At 42.7% G+C, this 19,745-nt stretch overlaps 1 protein-coding gene across 1 annotated transcript in view; it reads right to left on the bottom strand.

Moving 5' to 3' along the window:
- Window positions 1–19,745, bottom strand: part of nrxn2a (neurexin 2a) — a 121,793-nt gene that overhangs the window by 47,669 nt on the left and 54,379 nt on the right. The window contains exons 8-12 of the mRNA XM_025065880.1: window positions 9,733–9,852; window positions 9,270–9,651; window positions 8,201–8,391; window positions 7,204–7,377; window positions 6,728–6,847 (exon numbers count right to left, since the gene is read on the bottom strand). Of these exons, the coding sequence (XP_024921648.1) occupies window positions 6,728–6,847; window positions 7,204–7,377; window positions 8,201–8,391; window positions 9,270–9,651; window positions 9,733–9,852 (987 nt within the window). The remainder of the gene's footprint in view (window positions 1–6,727; window positions 6,848–7,203; window positions 7,378–8,200; window positions 8,392–9,269; window positions 9,652–9,732; window positions 9,853–19,745) is intronic.

Genomic DNA, 19,745 nt, shown 5'->3' with positions numbered 1-19,745 from the left:
CAAACAATCCAAACAGGACTTGACAGATTTCAGTTTCCTCCCAGTGCAGACATCACAGGCCACGTCTTCAGCTCCAGCATAGCAGTGATCAGCAGGAGCAGCTTGGAGTCTGGTCTTCTTCAGCTCCTCCACTAGATCTGCCAGCATAATGTTCTTCTCCAGGTCAGGCCTCCGTCTGAAGGTCTTTCTACACTGAGGACAGGTGTAGATGTACTTCTCATCTTCTGTCTTCCAGTGTCCTTCAATGCAGACTTTACAGTAGCTGTGTCCACATGGAATGGCCACAGGATCATTCAGTAGATCCAGACAGATAGAACAGCAGAATCTTTTTTGGTCCAGATATTTCTGTTGATCCATTTTACTTTCTCAAGTCAACTGACAGACTGATTCACCTCAGAGCAGGACAAAGAACTTCACCTAATAATCTCTCAGGGAGGGGCTGAGTGTAGAATAATCGAGGTGGACTCTGTACTTTTGTTTACGAGTATTTATGCTCCAATGACTTTACCACACCTGTTTTTTATCATTCCTGTCATGTTGCTGACACTATTGTATTTAACTTCCTTATGACATTTATCATTTAAAAGTTAGCATTAGCTCAAAATGTTCACTGTGTATTCAACAAACAAACTGTGATTTATATATTGTGACTTAAGGTGATGATTTAAGATAGTTGACGGGTCGTACATTTTTTCAAATGTTATTTTTACCTATTTTTTATTACCTATTTTACCCTATTTATGTACATCCAGTCGCTGGAGTCGCTCAGTCATCAATAACTGATGACTGAGGAGATTGATACGGGATCAGGGGAGGAGATATCAGGATATTTCAGTGGATCAAAATGTTCTTACACCCCTAATATATACTATAAATCAGTGGTTCTCATAGATTTTACTCGTGTAATACCACTTCAAATATTTGTCGATCAAATACCACCAGTATTACCAACAGTAAAGTACTGGAGCCCAGACCTACACTGTTGAGAAATCAAAGATAAATCTCCTCAACTCTGACTTGACTCTATATCTAATCCAAGCTTAAGTTTAAATCAGAGGGCCCGTCCAAAATGTCCCCACAGGACAAAGTCTTCCTGAAACTATTGGTATATTTCCAGGGAAATGTCCCCACACTGCAGTAATACCAGTACACATACACACACGTGCACCCAGGGGTGACATTTCTTTTGCCAACACACTCATCTGTATCTGGAGAAGTTAACTGATGATTACACTGTCCATATGTTTACAAAGAGAAGTGCTGAAAATGCAGCGAGGACGCCATTACGCGTTGGTGACTTTGGTGATGAAACGCTGACCTAGAGGTAAATTAGCACAGATGTCTCTGGCCTACGTGCTAAATCGCTTTGTGTTCATGAATGTAAATTTGCCGGGGCACAAACCCACGGAGAGATCTGAGGTTTTTTTTTTTTTAACAAGCTTCATGAGGTTTTCGTTTTGAACGAGAGCCTGATGTTGGGAAACCAGGGAAGCGTGATCTGGAACCGTGCTTTTAGACGACGGAAGACGAAGGATAAAGTGTTGAGGGGACGACGCGTGCGGTTGCTCCTGCAGCCACGTGTAAAAATGTTTGCGGACGAAACAGATTTATCGTTAACATACATTATCTTGTTGTCACGTGATCCGTTTGGTTTAACGACGCTGACGACGGCTCAGTGTGATGCATTAGTCCTGGAATTGCCTTTGAGATAAACTGATGTATTGGTTTGACCTTTGATGTCGGACCGTGCTGCCGTTTAAAGCCCACATGACCGAGGGTCCCGCCTCAACCTCCACCAAATTAAACGTTCCAGAATGTTGTTTTAAACCAAAGATAAAGATTTTTCTGCTGCGTCGATAGAAATAAAAAGAAATCAGCTTGTAAATAAAGAACTAAACAGTTCCCCCTGGTTACTGGTGCTGCAGGCTCCTGTCAGAGGTTTGGCAGGAGCTGTCCATCAAAGCTGAACTTGTAGCAGGATTTGCTACTGTTGCTACGGCTAAGGCATTGTGATGTCCGTCATGTCAGCCCATGGACAGTGTATAAAATATGGATGTTCTCTGTGGGTCTCATTCCTGGAGACTGAGAAACAGAAAACTGGGCAGGAAAATGTGTCATTTCACTCATGCAATCTTACTCTATCACACACACACACACACATATATATATATATATATATCTTATCATATATATTTTGGTGAAGCCTCATTTTTCTTCTGCACTACCACTGTTGGCCAGCAGGCGCTTTAAAAAACTGCTCTATATATAATTTCCACAGGGAGCGCCATAGCAGAGCCTCGGAAGCTGAGTTCGTGCGATATCGTGACATTCCACAATAATTCCAAAAGCACGCTAGACCACGAGATTCTGCGATAAACGGACTAAATAAAGGAACCAACAACAAACAATGGTTTACTTTGATTCCCACACGTTGAAAAGTATCTCTAAGACTTGACTTGCGACCTGGTGTCACGGATTATAATGGCAGCTGTATGCAGCCGTGAACATGCCACGGCGCCGACGGAATATAGCGATGAGATGCTGAATTACTGGAGTTCTCCTGTGAAACCACGGAGTCTGTGTTTTATCTTCTTGGGATGGAAAGATTTTATGGAAATAAGGTTGAACTCCAGTTCTGTCTTAAAATAAAGATGTGTTTAAGAAGCACACACTGATTCTGCTCTGTGACTGAGAACTGGCCTGTGTTCAGTATTCTTCAGACAGAGGGAGGTTGCCTGCAACCAAATATTACTTTTAATGCATTCATGTCTATGACACTTGTTATAAAAAGAAAATGTGTGGAGGAAAAGATCTGCCTCAGGCAGCCGTTTGAAATTCCGTGAAGCAAATCAGGCTGTTTTCCAAGATTCCAGGAGGCTTTTCGTCAGGTGCCGGTTGTAACCCTTATCACGTCCAATAAAAAAAAAAAAAAGATAAAAAAAACAACAACACTGTTTTTGTGGTGCTGTTTAAAAACATAGCTGAGAGTTAAAGTGTGAAAGTTAGATTCACCACGTTCTCTCAGCTTCATCCTTTGACGACTCCTGCTGTGGAGGACGTTTCTGAGAAATCCCAGCTCTTATATCTTTACAGTGTGAAAGGTCAGGACTGGCCTCTGGTTGAGAGGGCGACACACGCTCGTGTTTAAAGAGCAGATGGTAATGACGCTGCCTCTGAAGGATGAGATACATCAGGTAGAAACAGAAGCTTTAGAAATTAGAAGATGTGGATCATTTGATTGGACCAAACTGATGTAAAGATACGCTCAACTCACAATACAATACGACTCACAATTTCTTGTTCACAATCCGATTTTATCACGAATACGACTCACGATTTCTTGTTCACAATACGGTTTTATCACGATTCTTTTTTTTATAACAAAGCTCCAGTCAAACTGTGACCAAATCCACTGATACTCTTTTCTTTGTCAGAACCTCATCAACTGAAACTGTTCTCTTCAATAAAAGTCCCATTTCTGTCCAGTAACACTGGAACGTCACCATTGATCTGCTCTGATTAAACTGGTCAAACTGCTCTGGTCTGGTTGACCTGGTTAACTGTCAATATATGAAACAACAACCACAGAAGAAGAGAAACAACAGGAAGTGGAAAGAGTTCCACTGGAGAACACTGTTGGTGTCTGTGGAACCAGTTCTTCCCACGTTCTGTTCCAACACCTGAACGTCTCTCAGCCTACGTAGAACGTAACCTGACGTCTGGGTTTAATAGTGGGTCAGAAACAAAGCTTTTAGGAGACACATTCTACTCCTTACAGCTTGTTTTTTGATTTGAACCGATGCAAAGTGTCATGCATTTGTATCGACTTTTAACCAACATAAAAGCACTCACATATACAGTTAATTAAAACAATCTGTGTTCTATATACAATGTCTATATATAAATGAAGATATCTGGCCAGTTCTGCTCACAAACGATATTAAAGAAAATACAGAAAAAAAAAAAAAAAATCTAACATCTTCTGCACCAGTTATAAAAATGGTAAAAGTTAATTTTAATGGATCTCACAGTAAAGAGGAAAATTCAATTCTCTGAAGCTCCACTGTGGAAGAGAAACCACAGGGATTATTTCTACAGCTGCCTTAACAAATTATCCTTTCACTGTGAGAATGATCCTCCCTGTGTTATCAGAGGTACTGTAAAAAAAAAAAAAAAGAGGCTGTAATATCAAGCTCTAATATTAAAAAACGTGATGAAGCATGTACTTTACACTGACAAAAATACGGTCGGCCTTTCTTTTCCCTGGGTCATTAGCAGAATTTATAAATAACTGATGCAGATGCAGATCCACTTCCAGAACGTGGCCTGTTTCTGCAGATCTGAGCGTCTTAAAGAGGAACCACAGGCACACGGCTCTGTTTCTCCTCTGAGCTCGGAGCGCAGGCTGAGGACACGCACCTCGCCGGGGATGAACCATTGATTCACCGGATCAATAGATTACAACGGCAGGCTGATTTGGACGCACACGTCAGATTGTAACAGTGTGAGTAACAACAGATGGAGCGCAGCAAAGCGGCTTTTTGGGCATCAGGCCGGAGCAGATAACGGCCGCCAGTCTGTACGTGAAAGTTTATTTACACTCTGTAATTCCTGAAATGGTCACAGAATAATTAGCCGGCAGCTCCAAAGTGAGACGTCGATGACGGGCGAACAGGCAGAGTTAGATTTGCTCCAATTACAAACACAACTTTCTTCCTGTTATCAGCAAATTACCCTGAAATAACCCTCCTACAGGCTTTAATGCCCCTTTGTCTGTTGAAACAATTTAGCTAAACAGCACATTTCTGTAATGATCACCAGAAAAAGCACCATTGTTGCAGTTATTCCAAACGACTCTGCAGCAAATGAAGCTTAACTCTCCATGACCAACGGACCATCCAGCCTAAAGTTAATCTGCTGTGTATCATATGAATATGAAGAGCTGCTGCTGAAAGTCAACCTCTGTTATATGACACGGCTGTCATCGCTGCTGTGTCCAAACACCGGGGCCAGTCCCCGCCTCGACACCCGAGGTCAAGACACACAGACGTGGACCATCAGGTCTGAACAAGTTCTCAGACAAATGTACTCCAATGTAACAGTCGACCACTGCTGCTGCACAGACTGGTGATAATTATTATTTTTAAAATATATTTCTCTACATTCATTTCTTATCTTCATTTCTCTTGCTTTTCTACAACTGTAATACCAACCATGTCCTCCTGGGGATCAATAAAGTATTTCTGATTAGATGTAGTCTTTGCTGTACTTTTCTACAACTGTAATACCAACAATGGCCTCCTGGGGATCAATAAAGAATTTCTGATTAGATGTAGTCTTTGCTGTAGTACTGAGAGTGTTAGTTTAGATGTTTTTTTCCCCCTTTGTGCCTTCCCTAAAGCCCTCTGTCGCCCCCCAGTGGAGGACTGCCGAATGCTTTTAAAAACAACAGCAATAGAAGAGAAAACTGAGGTAATCGGGAATAAAAATTCAATTTTCTTTCCCCTCAGAAAAGCAGCAGAATTTGGCCGACAACCTTTGGTTAGTTTTACTAAAGTCCATAGAGGTTCTAACCGTGGTTCCAGGCTCCTCTGTGGACAGGATACAGTGTCTCCAATGTATCCTGTCAGGAGTGCTGCATTCAGGGACTCGCTCAATAACAGGCCGGAGGCAACAAGAGAGACACAAATGAGGAAGGAGCAGCCGAGAGTGGAGAGCTCAGCGACGTGTAACGTTTCAGTGGTTTGAAGAGAAAGAACTGCTGCAGATAATAATTTAGCACAGTGTTCATCCAAGACCACGGGTTCAAATGATGAAAATGGTCAGATGGAAATCAGACAGAAGCCGAGGAGGGCGGCGAAAACTGAAAGTAGTATTTGGCTACCTGATCAAACACTCATGTTGCTCCTTATTTGTGATAACGTTTTGAGTAAACATGCGGCAAAATCATCATTTACTGCCGTTCCAGATCCAAAGTTCTGCTCAGTAAAGTCAGGAGATGTACGTGATACAGTCGTGTTTCTTCTTTCTCCACAGGCAGAACTCAGTGTTCTTAAACAACAACAGCGTGTGTTGAAAACTGCAAGAGTTCTTCTTGAACCTGACCTTCAGCTCGTGGGACTGATCCTGACGGAGCGGAGGATTCAGAGAAACTCTGCTGCAGTGAAGGACCAGAGACAGAGTCAGGATGAAAACCCACTTCTCTCTGCAGCTCTGACATCACGTGACTGTTCACCCAACTCTGAGGCAACAACGGGTTTGCCTTGATCTGAATAAAGTCTAAGAATGACTCAGCAGTTGACCTGCAGCTCTCTCTGCCTTTGGTTCACGTCAGGGTTGAAAAAAAAAATCTATATTTATCAAGTCGATACGCGGTTTTAGAAAATAAATCTTGTTATATACATATGTCTATGTCAGCCACCAGGGGTCAGTACTGAGCTCAGAGTTCATTTCCAGACTAACATCAATTTCTAAGACAATAACAAGCATGGTGATGGTGGAGGGCTTGTGTGTGCGGGGGTCGGGTACAGATAGATATAAATAATGGCAAAAACATCAGTTTCCGAACAAACCTTTTACGAATAATGGCAAAAACATCAGTTTCCGAACGAACCTTTGCCTGATTCGTCGTACGACTCTTTCTTTTATGGTTATTTTTTATCTGTCACTCAGTCTCACACCACGAAACGGTTCTACTCTGCTCAAGAGTAAAGACACTGGGACTTACGGTCGCTGCAGAACGGTCCGCCGTACGTGGTCATGGTGCAGTCACAGGTAAAGCCCTCCCACTGCTGCAGACACACCCCCTGGTGGTGACATGAGTCCTCGGTGCATGTGGTGCTTGGACCTGTGGTATGACAAATAATAAAATAAATAAAAAGATTTAACAAGTATTCACTCACTTTTAGCAGCGGGTGGAGCTGGTGTGCCCAACATGTGGGTTGCGGACCAATCATTACACCTCTTTAGTGCACCTAATTGCTCTTAGGCGTTAACTGGAGGAGATTTGAATTGAAGTCATTACCAATAAAATGTACTGAAATTATTATATATATATTTTTTTTATTTGTCCCTTTGTTTCATCTCTGTGGTAAAAACACTCCACAGATTCTGACAGGGAGACAGTGTGGGTTCAACACAGATGGTAAACAACAACAACAACAACAACGAAATCATAAAGATCCGTCTCATTCTCTTCCTCACCTCCACAGCCTCGGTCCACCTCCCCCACCTTGTACAGGGCGTCGGCCAGCAGGTCAGGCAGTCGTCCGTTCAGGTCCACGGAGGCCAGACAGCCCTTGTACCCCTCTCTGGAGGCTATTAACCTGGGCAGGCTGCTGTACATGCTCTTCCCCAGACCTCCGATGTACAGCTCCCCTGGAGGACACGAGTGTTAAAGACAAAAACCTCTGTTATTGATGGACCGCTGGACCAAAGCCTGTTCAGAAACTCGGGGCAGACTCGAGGAGAGCGGCATGATGGGAAATGGTCCAAACAGAAAGAAACAGAGCAGGTGTACTCAGTGGATAAGGTTGAAGCAGAGAATTATTTACTGAGACCTGAAGTCATTCTGTTAACGACTTTAATTATTTACTACTTGTTTTTGGAAAATAAAATGTATAATTTTTAATAACATTAGTAATAATACAATAAAAATATGAATCCTTATTATCACTGTTGTTGTGAAGTTCCATCAAGTTGCTGCACCTGGACATGAAGAAATAAAAACCTATATTTCTCTGTATATAAATGGCGAGTGTTTCCACTGTGCGTCTTTTGACAGTTTCACTGCAGACTCAGCCTTGAGTCTTGTCTCCTCAGACGGTTTGTCAGAACATTTTCAGATCCAGACTCAGACAAAGTAATGATGACACAATTTCATATGATAAATGTGAAGGTAGAAAAAGTTTACAGCTGAAATTCTTGTATTCAGTTTGCAGCTCAGCATACTGTACACACATATATATTTATATATTTGTGTTTATATTGTGAGGTTCCTCATCTATATTTTGTGTTTGTCTAATTTAATTATTATTTATCTATTTTATTATCAACAACCATCATCTCTCTGATCATAATAACAACATATTCTCAGCTCTTTGTTGCTGTTGCTTTTGTTAATGTTTTCAATGTTTTTTGTTTTTTTAATTTTTCGGATTAGCGTAAAGTCTTGAAACAAGTTCTCTGCACAGTGCGGTACCTTTCAGGTCCAGGTTCCTGGCTCCGTTGGTGTGCTGTGTGACGGTGCGGGAGTCGATCTTCAGGACGTGCATGTTGTTGCCGTCCCTGGAGATCACCACGTTGTGCCACTGGTTGTCGTTCAGAGGTTTGTCCGAGTTTCCCTTCATGAGTGACGGACCGTTGCCCAGGTCGAAAACATAATGGATGTAACTGCAGGAGGGAGTAGAGCGCTCACGTCAACAACAACAACAACGACAACAACAACGACAACTGTCTTTTTTCAGTGTTATTATAGTGAATACACAGTGAAAATCTAAGGGTTATTTTCATACTCCAGTCCAGATTTATTGCTTTATCGGCTCGACGCTCTGCAGAAGTTAGATGGCCAAGATTGATTTGGCCGCTTCACTTCCTGTTTGCTCCGTCCTTGTTTTCAACAGAGCGTGTAGAACAAGCTAAATACCCTCCAAACAGCTGATGGTACATTTGATATTAGATTCGATCAGTAAACAGCAAAAGAGCGATGTATCAACGTCAGAGGAACCTGGATGAAAAAGCTGTTGAAACTGAGGAAGTCGGCGACAGACTGAAAAAACATTTTTAAATTGTTGTGTCTGCAGCAGCAGAACAGAACCTGCTGCGGTCTGAGGTGTGAAAGGTCATCTGATTATTCATTTGATTATTTATTTATTGGACCTTTATTGCCCTCCACTCTAGTCAGTGTTTTCTCTTAACTTTCATTTAAATTTTCAATTGTTCATTTTTTTATAAAAAGGAAAGAAAAAAAGAAAGGAAAGAAAAAAAAGATTCATTTATTTTCTGTCTCTTACCTCTCTTCTCGTTATCCTTTATTCCCATCATTTTTACACCATGTGTCTATTGATGATATAATAATATAATATATAATATTATATAATATATATATAATATAATAAAAATCTCCCACACCTCCCAACATACTGTGGTTTGTTAATGCTTAGATTTACTCTTGTAGATACAGGGACACCACATAGTGGCCACAAAAGGAAGTGTTGTGTATGTGGTAATAATTTGAGGTGTTTTTTTTTTTTTGACTCTGACTGTCTCACCCTTTGACCAGCTCCACCACGATGAAGTCGCTGCCGTCTCCAGTGTTGTAGAGAATCAGACCGTCGCTGCTGGTGGTTTTGAACTGGAAGAAGAGGTGCATGGAGGCGTAGGCCTGCAGGGTGGAGAAGGCCAGGTAACTGGCCTGGGTCAGAAACGTCACAGGATTGGCCACGATGTGCCTCAGGCCGAAGCGAGCGTTCAGCTCGCAGTAGGAGATGTCTCCGTTCTTGCACTGGTCCAGATACAGCGCACCATTGAAGGACAGTGACTGCAGATGGCCGATGAAGTTGGACGGCACCACCGAGATGAAGCGGCGCTCCGTCATGATGCCCGTCTCGATGTTGTTGAACTCCAGACGGGTGTGGGCCCCGTACATGTGGCCTGCGGAGGAACAGGAAGCAGCGTCACGGACACAGAGTAAACAGGCTGTGATTCTCTGAACCGCCTCCGCTCCGACTCTACCTTCTACTGTCACGTTGTCCACAGACAGCTGCAGGTTCTTCCCACGCCGCACCACCTTCACTGCGTGCCACTCATTGTCATTCAGCTTCTCCCCCACCAGCAGAACCTCCGGTCCTTTACCTAAGAGGCGAAAACCATCGAGTGACAATTCCACCAAATCAGCTCAGTTCACCGTGTTCACACGGAGCTCCCAACATGACTATCGCTCTCTCCCTGGGGCTGCGGACCGACATGATTCTGCTCTCACACTCACTCTCACACACACTGACTGACGTATTTATCTGCAGTCTATTATTTGCATTCACTCAAAACACACTTAAAGGAGGACTGTGACAAATGAATAACAATCGCAGGAAGCTAAGAGGCTGAAGGTGTAAAATGATTTTCCCACTAAACTAGCATGATGTATACGACTCTTTTTACGAAGGCGTGTTTCATCGACGTCTGCTGCAGATTTATGTGTGGTATTATCTAACGGCTGGGCTCAAACCCCGACTCCTGCCGCTGCCTCCGGTGTCAGCGTTTCCTTCGCTCCATCCTTGGCAGGGTTTCTAAAATGGGTCAGTGTGCAGACGCTCACGCGGCGCCGCATCGTCATTCAGCATCAGGCCGACGCGGTGGCGGTTCAAACCAGTTCTGACATTGCTTGGGAAACTAATTGGCCGTGTCTAAGCTGAGTGGGCCTTCAGGGGTTAGTCTGTCTAATTGAGCACAGGCTGCAGGAGAGAATTACAGGGGACGTGCGGAGGGCAATAAATGGAAAACACCACCGGGGTTTTTGTATTTTGGAACACTCAACTTTCTCCATCCTCAGGGAAATAAAAGCTGCGACCGGGGGCCCAGGTCTGAGAGCTTCGTATCCAGTAGTCTTTACAGCGCGCCGCGTGATGCCAGCCTCCACCTGCTGAATATCGACTGCAGGCAGCAGACGGATCAATCACATCAGATCCTGCTGCCTCTGTACTTTATAGATTTACTTTGATAATGAAAAGCAGCGAGCCGGCTGGAATCATGTCCAACATTAAAAACAGAAAAGTTAACCTGGTGAGCCCGGGTGAAACAGACGCCGGCAACAGATTCAGTGAAGCCGGAGGAGATGAGAGAGGCTGTCGGCAGCACAGCGTTCATCTGGTGTGTGTTTCTCAGGAACTCGTCTCTTATTGGAGCGTTCATCTGGTGTGTGTTTCTCAGGAGCTCGTTTCTTATTGGACATCAAGTTCCAAAGACAAACACCTTCAACAAACACTAAAGAAAATGAAGGAGGATTTCATGACAAAACTAAGGGTTTTCCTCCTCCATCATCGTCTGTCAATAGACAGACAACAATAAATGTTTAGTTTCCTGTGTGCAGGAACACACTTTTATACTTATTAATTACAAAACAATTGAATTGTGAAATCAAATGTAGTGTACTGCTGACGTAACGTTAGCTACAACAGTCCTGGTACAGACACCAGAGCTAACGTTAGCTACAGACCAACTAACTCTGGTCCAAACCAGACGACGGGTCCAAAAAAAAAAAAAAAGAGTCAGTATCATCACCACGGCAACACTAGTTCTCAGAGTGATGCACCCTGGGACAGAGGATGGACAGATTCCCAGCAGCAGCTGGTGCAGATTCACTATCATTTTTTAATTCCTCTACAAATGACAGAGAAACCTTGGTTCAAAAACAAACAAATAAAAAAACCATCATCTGTGAAAAATCAGTCTCTTATTTTTTTTTAGTCCAGTAATTAAGTTCCCAGCCAATGTTAATGAGAACACTGCAAACTGTAACGCTCCCAAATGATAATGTGCAAAGTGTCCAAATTATTTAGGGCAGAAGAATTGTGCAGATTTTGAAAATTTGTCTCCACTTTTAATGAGGCGTCTGTTATTACGGTGTGGAACTGCAGTCTCCTCCGAGGGGTGGGAGGGAGGAGAGGGAGGAGGGGTGACCCAGCCCGCTGTAGTGCAGCAGAATCACAGAATGCATTATGAGAGCAGTGTCTGATGATGTAATGCCATCTAGTGGCAGAGAAGGCAATGACTTGTTCAGAGCTTCGTTATCATTTAAATATGAGCTCGTTGTTTTTAAATAAACTCAAACAGAAACACGTTGTTTTTACCGTAGAACGATTTAAATCTACTGACCCTTTGGTTTAATTCTAACTGATGGGGTAACGTGGGGGAGAGCAGTAGCCAATCACATCAGTCACACTGTGGTGGGGAGGGAGGGGGGGGGGGGGGGGGGAGGGGGGTTTCAGGTTTAACCTTGAACACAGGGCTGTCATACAGAGACAACAACCATTCACACCTTCAGACATTGGAGTGAACAATTCACCTAATCCTCAATCTGTTTTTGGACTGTGGGAGGAACCCGGAGAACCCCTCCACACCCACGAGGGAGAACATGAGAACCCCATACAGACAGACCATCAGGTTCCACCAAGATCTCCCTGCTGTACGGCAGAGGCACTGACCGCCTTCCCACGGTGTTGCCCGTTCCAATGCATGATTTTAGGGAATTATTTTGTCTGTCATAAGATAATGTTTTACTAAAACAGTGCCACCTAGAGGTTGGATGAGTATGCCCACTCAGCAGAACTGAACGGTCCAGAATTTCTTTTTTTTTTTACATTCTCTTATGACACTTGTATCCAAAGTGACTTACAAGTGGGGAGGTGTCATTAGGTGGTCCCTCTGGGAATCAAACCCAGGACTCTTTGCCTGCAGGGCAGGCGTGCTAACAGCTACACTACAGAGCCACTATTTGATACAAAATAAACCATTTCTTCTGAACAATAATGGTGTTTAAAACGATCTTCTGTTTCTTCAAACCAGAGGAGGAGAAAATAATCGTACTGTTAACACCAGCCTTAAACTTCTACACAGAACTGTAGGTGAACTGCTGCTGCTGCTGCTCCGAGAGTAATAACGCTACGTTTCAGTAAAGTCGGCAATAAATCACCCAGAAATAGAGAAAACTTGTCAGTAAAGTGTTGAAGTTCGGGGAGGGGTACGTTAATAAACGGTGGAAACCTGCTTTCAGACGGGAAAGTGATAAGTTTTTTTTCTGAGCCTTCATCATCGTCGTCCTCTCACCACTGGATGATTACTATCAGAGAGGCCGTCGTCTCTGCAGCCGCAGCGCCTTCTTTTATCTGTTTGTCACACCACTCTGGTCAGAGCCCCAAACTCAAATTGCCTGTCTCTCACTATCAGGTGGGAGACACAATCTGCATCGTAAATTCACGGCGCCGCCGCCACTCCACAGGCCGCGGCGGCACTGGGAGCCACGAGGCTATCGGATACCGGGAAATCAATTCTGTTAATACAGGAACAGATCTGCCTGTGGCGTTCACTTGCCTTTTAATCAATGGAATTATGAGTCCTCATTTAAATTCATGGAAATGCATTTGATGGATGCTCTGGGCTCCATTGTCATGTTTCTCAGCCTCACTGTTTGTATGAAGTCATTTTTCATGTTGAGGGATTTTAGACGTTTTATACATTAATGCAGGGAAATTCAATTTGCATTTCATCTGGTTCTAAGGAGCAGGACGTCCTTTTTTTTTTATCCCTCATGAAAACGATGTCTGATAATTTGCTCTGCTTTAACGGTATAGAACGCAGGAAAAATAAATCAAACCACAGAACATCTTAACCATCTAAAAAAATTTAGTCTAACGCTCTCTGTAGTAAAAAAATATTAATGAGTTTGATGAAAAATATGATTCTTCACTGACTCTGGTCCAGTTCAATGAAAGGGAACAGGTTCAGATTCATTTATGATTATTAATACTTGACGTCTAAAGGCTTCAGTTGGTAAAAAAAGTATGTATGCAGTACAGGTGGAGTTGTGCAGGGGTGGGGGGGGCAAGGTGGAACCCCTTTAGAGTACTAGCAGGAGGGAATACTACATTTTGCATAAAATTTAAATGTGTGGTTTGTGTATTCAAATGTTTTGGAGGAATCAGGAAATACCTCAGCCGACACTAAACCCTGTCCTGTCAACCTGACAGACGGCTCCGTGCTGTGATTTTAGAATGCAACAGCGATGTATCCAACCACTGGGGCAGGGACTAGAGTGGGCCTTGGATCAGGTGGACCCACACCTCACAGTAGAAATAACAATAATAATTTTAATTTAATTTGCCTTAGCCTGCAACAGTATTTTACTTTGAAAAGCTTCTAAAAAATTGCGTAATATAAAAGTTTAAATGTATTTTTGTCTAACAATTAAATTATACTTTAATGTGTTTTGTTATGGACGTTAGATCCACTCAGAGACACACGCCCGGACTTCAGGCTCAGACGGCGACTTATTATTGTGCTAGGCTGATATCAAATATCGGGTTAACCTTTAAGATAATCTGGTCTCGGCACATGTGCTGTGATTACGCTCTATTAAAATCAATCCTTCCCCCTAAACTCAGATGAATCACTGTTTATGTCTGCACAAATAAACACCAATTACAGCAGTTAATCTCCGTCCAATTATCAGTCGTGTTCCTCGGAGGAGAGATCGATGATAGGCGTCATTGATAATGTCAGATCGGGCCACTTCATTACCCTGCAATAATGAGATTACGTGCGACTTGACTTGTGGATTCCATGAGCCAAAGTATGTAATTACATTCACACATAAGTCAGCCTGCTGCTGCAGCAGTGGCAGCAGCAGCAGCGTGGTGGCAGCAGCAGCGTTGGTGGCGTGGTGTTGGGTCTTATCTCTGATGTTTACAGTGAACGGGGAGAAATGTGACGCAGGGAAAAAAACCCAAAACAAAACGACAACAATCCTTATCTTCACGTTCACATGGGAGAATGATTAAATCACAGAACATGTTCTGCAAATGTAACAGTAGAATAATCATAGGAGACACTTACTGAGATTACAGTCTATCCTGATACAATCTGGTGAGAGAGAGAGAGTGAGATGGTGAGATTAAAGAGAAGAAAACGGCACAAAAGAGGAGAATAATTCACATCCTTCAAGGTACATTCTGCAGACACGTCAGTGCTTTCAGAGCCCACCATCCGGGGACAGCCTGGAGAGGCTGAACCGTCTCTTTCCTCCCTGTGGTGAACGTGTTTCAACATCTGGAATAAAAATGAAAAATCTGGCAGGAAAAAAAAAAAAAGCACTCAGTGTGTGTCAGCCACCACTGAGAGAACAACAGAGTGGATCAGAGAGGGGGGGTCGGAGCGGAGAGTTGTGTTGACCACTGAAGTAGAGGTGCAGCAGTAAAGTGAAGGAGCATAAATGGTTCCCACTGTTTTCTCTCTGATACGTTTGACTGATTGTTTGACTGATGTGAGACCCACCAGTGTGAGGACGGGGTCTGCAGCAGATAAGAAGAACTGAAAACCACAACCTGGTTTTGATCCTGGAGAGTTGAGATAATATTAAAAAAAAAAAAACAGGCTCGACAGGAACCTTAAAGGAACTCTGAACACATTTTAGTTTAAATTATATTAAAACATTAACTTTAATTAAGAAAATGACATTGAATGTGACATCAGAAGGTCTACTTTAAAGTTTTCTTTCACTATATTAAATTAGTGGTTCTTAACCTATGGTATGCTTCCCAAGGATGGAACTGGGGCTCCCTCTAGTGGTACAAGGTGGAAACCCATTCATATCGAGGTGACATATTAGTTATGTTTTTGGTCTCTGTGTGTTTCCTGGTATGGCTCAGATTATGTTTTGAGTTAGGATTAGGATTAGGATCAGATCCAAGTTAAGGTTAGTAACAAAATTAGGGATATAATTTTATTTGATTAACTTCGGCCCGATTGACCAAGGAATGTATAATGTCTAAGTGAAGTGTACATTTTGCAAAACTATGTTTAAAACTGTCCCAGTAGGTGGCAGCAGTGCAACTCATAGACTTCAGATCTTGGACTAGGTAAAATCCAAAGAAGTACGACTGGTGCGAGTGAGATTAGCCTAGTCCGATTTCTTCTACTTTACTGATGAACCTCTTCTCCAAACCTCCCCCCAAACTTTGATCTTCACTCTCTCAGACCCAAACGACCGTTCAGTCAAATTAAAAACCGTCTCCTGCTTGTCGCCGACGTTAATCACGTCACGTTGGGAGGAAAGAGGCCGTTTGCACATCCTGCAGCCACGATGATCCGTACACCAAGAGGGAAGTTAGAAAAAACATAATGTGATCACTAAGATTTCCTCCTGTCTGCGACGGCTCTTTATCTTTTACATCCTTTTCCAATTTTCTGCTCTTAAGAAAGGATTTACCTGCTCATCACTTCCACCATCTGAGGAGTAAAAGCCAATTTATTCCACTGTGCTTTAATGTGCTGGTGTAAGTCATGAGGCTGAGGAGTGCTCTCCAGCTGTCAACCATCACAGAGCAGTGGATACAGACAGCCAGAGACCAGAGGAGCTGCCACTGTCCACCTGTGGGTGGGTGTGTGTGTGTGGGTGGGTGGGGTTCTGCATTCAGTGAAGCGGCTCTAAACTGAACAGACCAGTGAAAAGGTGGAGATGGGACCAGTGTTCTACGGTCCCACCTCCAGCCCCAGCAGAACTGAAGTGGTTCTGTGTGAGAACAATGATGGATCTGGTCCCTGACTGCCTTCTCCTTGAACTGCAGACCAGCCATTGAAGGGCAGAAGAAAGAGAGAAACAAGACGGTCAGGGGGGACCTGACCACGGAATGAACTGGAAGAGAGAAAGAGGGAGGTAGTGAGAGAGACACAGAGAGAGAGAGAGACAGAGGGAGGGAGAGAGGGTTATTCATACAAACATACAGTTGCTTAAAAAACAACCTAACAAAAATAAATTTGGGTTGAAATAAAACATTTTATCTCACAGCCTCAGGACAATGTGAATAATTATTATATAATAAATACTTCAGAAAAAAATTGATACCATTTTCTGAAGAATAAAAAAAATGTACGTTCATGTTTTTTTATTAAATGAATTTCATATTTTGAATAAAATATTTTTAGATTCTATTTTCTGTTGTTGGTGTTTCAGGCTTATATAAATATATAAGCCATATATGTGTATGTGACGTATCTTCAGGTTGTTTAAATGTAAATATAGTTCAGTTTAGTTCAGACCCATTGGCTGATGTGTATTTGTACTTTTATCTTTTTTATTTATGTTTTTGCAGCCAGATACAAAGTGGAATATTTAATTGATCGTTATTTCCTGATGTAATGAAACGTAGCTGATCATCTGTGTGATTTCATTAATCAGCTTCAGTTGACAGGTCACAGTGACATTTGTTCTGATAAAAAAACAACTAAGATTTCTAAGCAACTGTGAATGTTGTTATGATGGGATGGTTCTCTGTGTGTTTCCTGGTATGGCTCAGATTATGTTTTGAGTTAGGATTAGGATTAGGATCAGATCCAAGTTAAGGTTAGTAACAAAATTAGGGATATCATTTTATTTGATTAACTTCGGCCCGATTGACCAAGGAATGTATAATGTCTAAGTGAAGTGTACATTTTGCAAAACTATGTTTAAAACTGTCCCAGTAGGTGGCAGCAGTGCAACTCATAGACTTCAGATCTTGGACTAGGTAAAATCCAAAGTACGACTGGTACGAGTGAGATTAGCCTAGTCCGATTTCTTCTACTTTACTGATGAACCTCTTCTCCAAACCTCCCCCCAAACTTTGATCTTCACTCTCTCAGACCCAAACGACTGTTGAGTCAAATTAAAAACCGTCTCCTGCTTGTCGCCGACGTTAATCACGTCACGTTGGGAGGAAAGAGGCCGTTTGCACATCCTGCAGCCACGATGATCCGTACACCAAGAGGGAAGTTAGAAAAAACATAATGTGATCACTAAGATTTCCTCCTGTCTGCGACGGCTCTTTATCTTTTACATCCTTTTCCAATTTTCTGCTCTTAAGAAAGGATTTACCTGCTCATCACTTCCACCATCTGAGGAGTAAAAGCCAATTTATTCCACTGTGCTTTAATGTGCTGGTGTAAGTCATGAGGCTGAGGAGTGCTCTCCAGCTGTCAACCATCACAGAGCAGTGGATACAGACAGCCAGAGACCAGAGGAGCTGCCACTGTCCACCTGTGGGTGGGTGTGTGTGTGTGGGTGGGTGGGGTTCTGCATTCAGTGAAGCGGCTCTAAACTGAACAGACCAGTGAAAAGGTGGAGATGGGACCAGTGTTCTACGGTCCCACCTCCAGCCCCAGCAGAACTGAAGTGGTTCTGTGTGAGAACAATGATGGATCTGGTCCCTGACTGCCTTCTCCTTGAACTGCAGACCAGCCATTGAAGGGCAGAATAAAGAGAGAAACAAGACGGTCAGGGGGGACCTGACCACGGAATGAACTGGAAGAGAGAAAGAGGGAGGGAGGGAGAGAGACACAGAGAGAGAGAGAGACAGAGGGAGGGAGAGAGGGTGATTCATACAAACATACAGTTGCTTAAAAAACAACCTAACAAAAATAAATTTGGGTTGAAATAAAACATTTTATCTCACAGCCTCAGGACAATGTGAATAATTATTATATAATAAATACTTCAGAAAAAATTGATACAATTTTCTGAAGAATAAAAAAAGTATGTTCATGTTTTTTTGTTAAATGAATTTCATATCTTCAATAAAATATTTTTAGATTCTATTTTCTGTTGTTGGTGTTTCAGGCTTATATAAATATATAAGCCATATATGTGTATGTGACGTATCTTCAGGTTGTTTAAATGTAAATATAGTTCAGTTTAGTTCAGACCCATTGGCTGATGTGTATTTGTACTTTTATCTTTTTTATTTATGTTTTTGCAGCCAGATACAAAGTGGAATATTTAATTGATCGTTATTTCCTGATGTAATGAAACGTAGCTGATCATCTGTGTGATTTCATTAATCAGCTTCAGTTGACAGGTCACAGTGACATTTGTTCTGATAAAAAAACAACTAAGATTTCTAAGCAACTGTGAATGTTGTTATGATGGGATGGTGATGGAGAGTCAGAGAGAAAGACTGATGTACAGTAGGTGACATCCCCTGGAAGATCAACAACCAAAATCTGCCCATGTGTGGACCAGCATCAGCAGCATCAGCAGCATCAGCAGCAGCATCATTACCCAGGTTGACCGTCAGCTTCACTCTGCCTCCCTCCAGCTCCAGACGCAGGGTATCAGCCGACTGCTGAGAGGTGGTGGCCACCAGGAGCCCGAAGGCCCTCTGGGACATGAAACGCAGAGACACGTCCTCGGCCTCCGTGTGCATGGTCCTGGGCAGCAGCACCTTCAGATACATGCTGCCGTCGTAGCTGACCGCCGTGGCCTCTGTGGGGTTTCCAGAAACACGAAGAATTAAAAAAAAGAAAAAACAAAACAAAAAGAAAACAGATACCTCATTTTTGTGTGCGTTTATCTCAGGTACAGGCTGATATAATTTTAGATTGCAGTTTCCATCCGTCGCAGCAGATGGCAGAAACAGCCTGGAGCAGATGAAGACAGCGGCAGCAGGATTGCAGTAGCAATCAAATTTCCCAAGGATTTATTCCCATCATCGTGCAACATGAGGGGGATTTTCATATATCCCTCATGCTATTAGCTGCCAATAGATCTGCATAATTTGGCCTGTGTGTGAGGAAAACCATCTGCATAGTAAATGTAGGTCGAGTCACGCTGCTGAAGCTTCGCTGAGCTTCTGAGAAACGCACCGAGCGCTGCCAACATCACAGTGTTGACTCCTGGTAATGAATCACCGCACTGTGAAAACTGTACTCTGATGTACTTTAAATGACTCAAATGCACAACCACCACATTTTATTTCTGCGGTTTCTTTGCAGTGACCCGAGCTAACGTGACACTGAATCATAACGACATCATACAGTCTGTGCATCAGAGCGTCACAGACTGTCACTGTGACAGATTGTATTTGGGAATTTAAATGAAGCTTTTATTTTTGCTGCTGTAACTTGATCAGAAGACAAAAATAATCACACCTTCCTCGGTCACACCACGGCACACACTTCAGCCCAGTGGGTGGAAAATCTTCATGCATTATTTTAGCAATTAC

The sequence above is a fragment of the Cynoglossus semilaevis genome, chromosome 19, assembly GCF_000523025.1.
Source record: "Cynoglossus semilaevis isolate Cse_v1.0 chromosome 19, Cse_v1.0, whole genome shotgun sequence".
Classification (NCBI taxonomy): domain Eukaryota; kingdom Metazoa; phylum Chordata; class Actinopteri; order Pleuronectiformes; family Cynoglossidae; genus Cynoglossus; species Cynoglossus semilaevis.
This window is presented reverse-complemented; position numbering and strand designations above follow the sequence as displayed.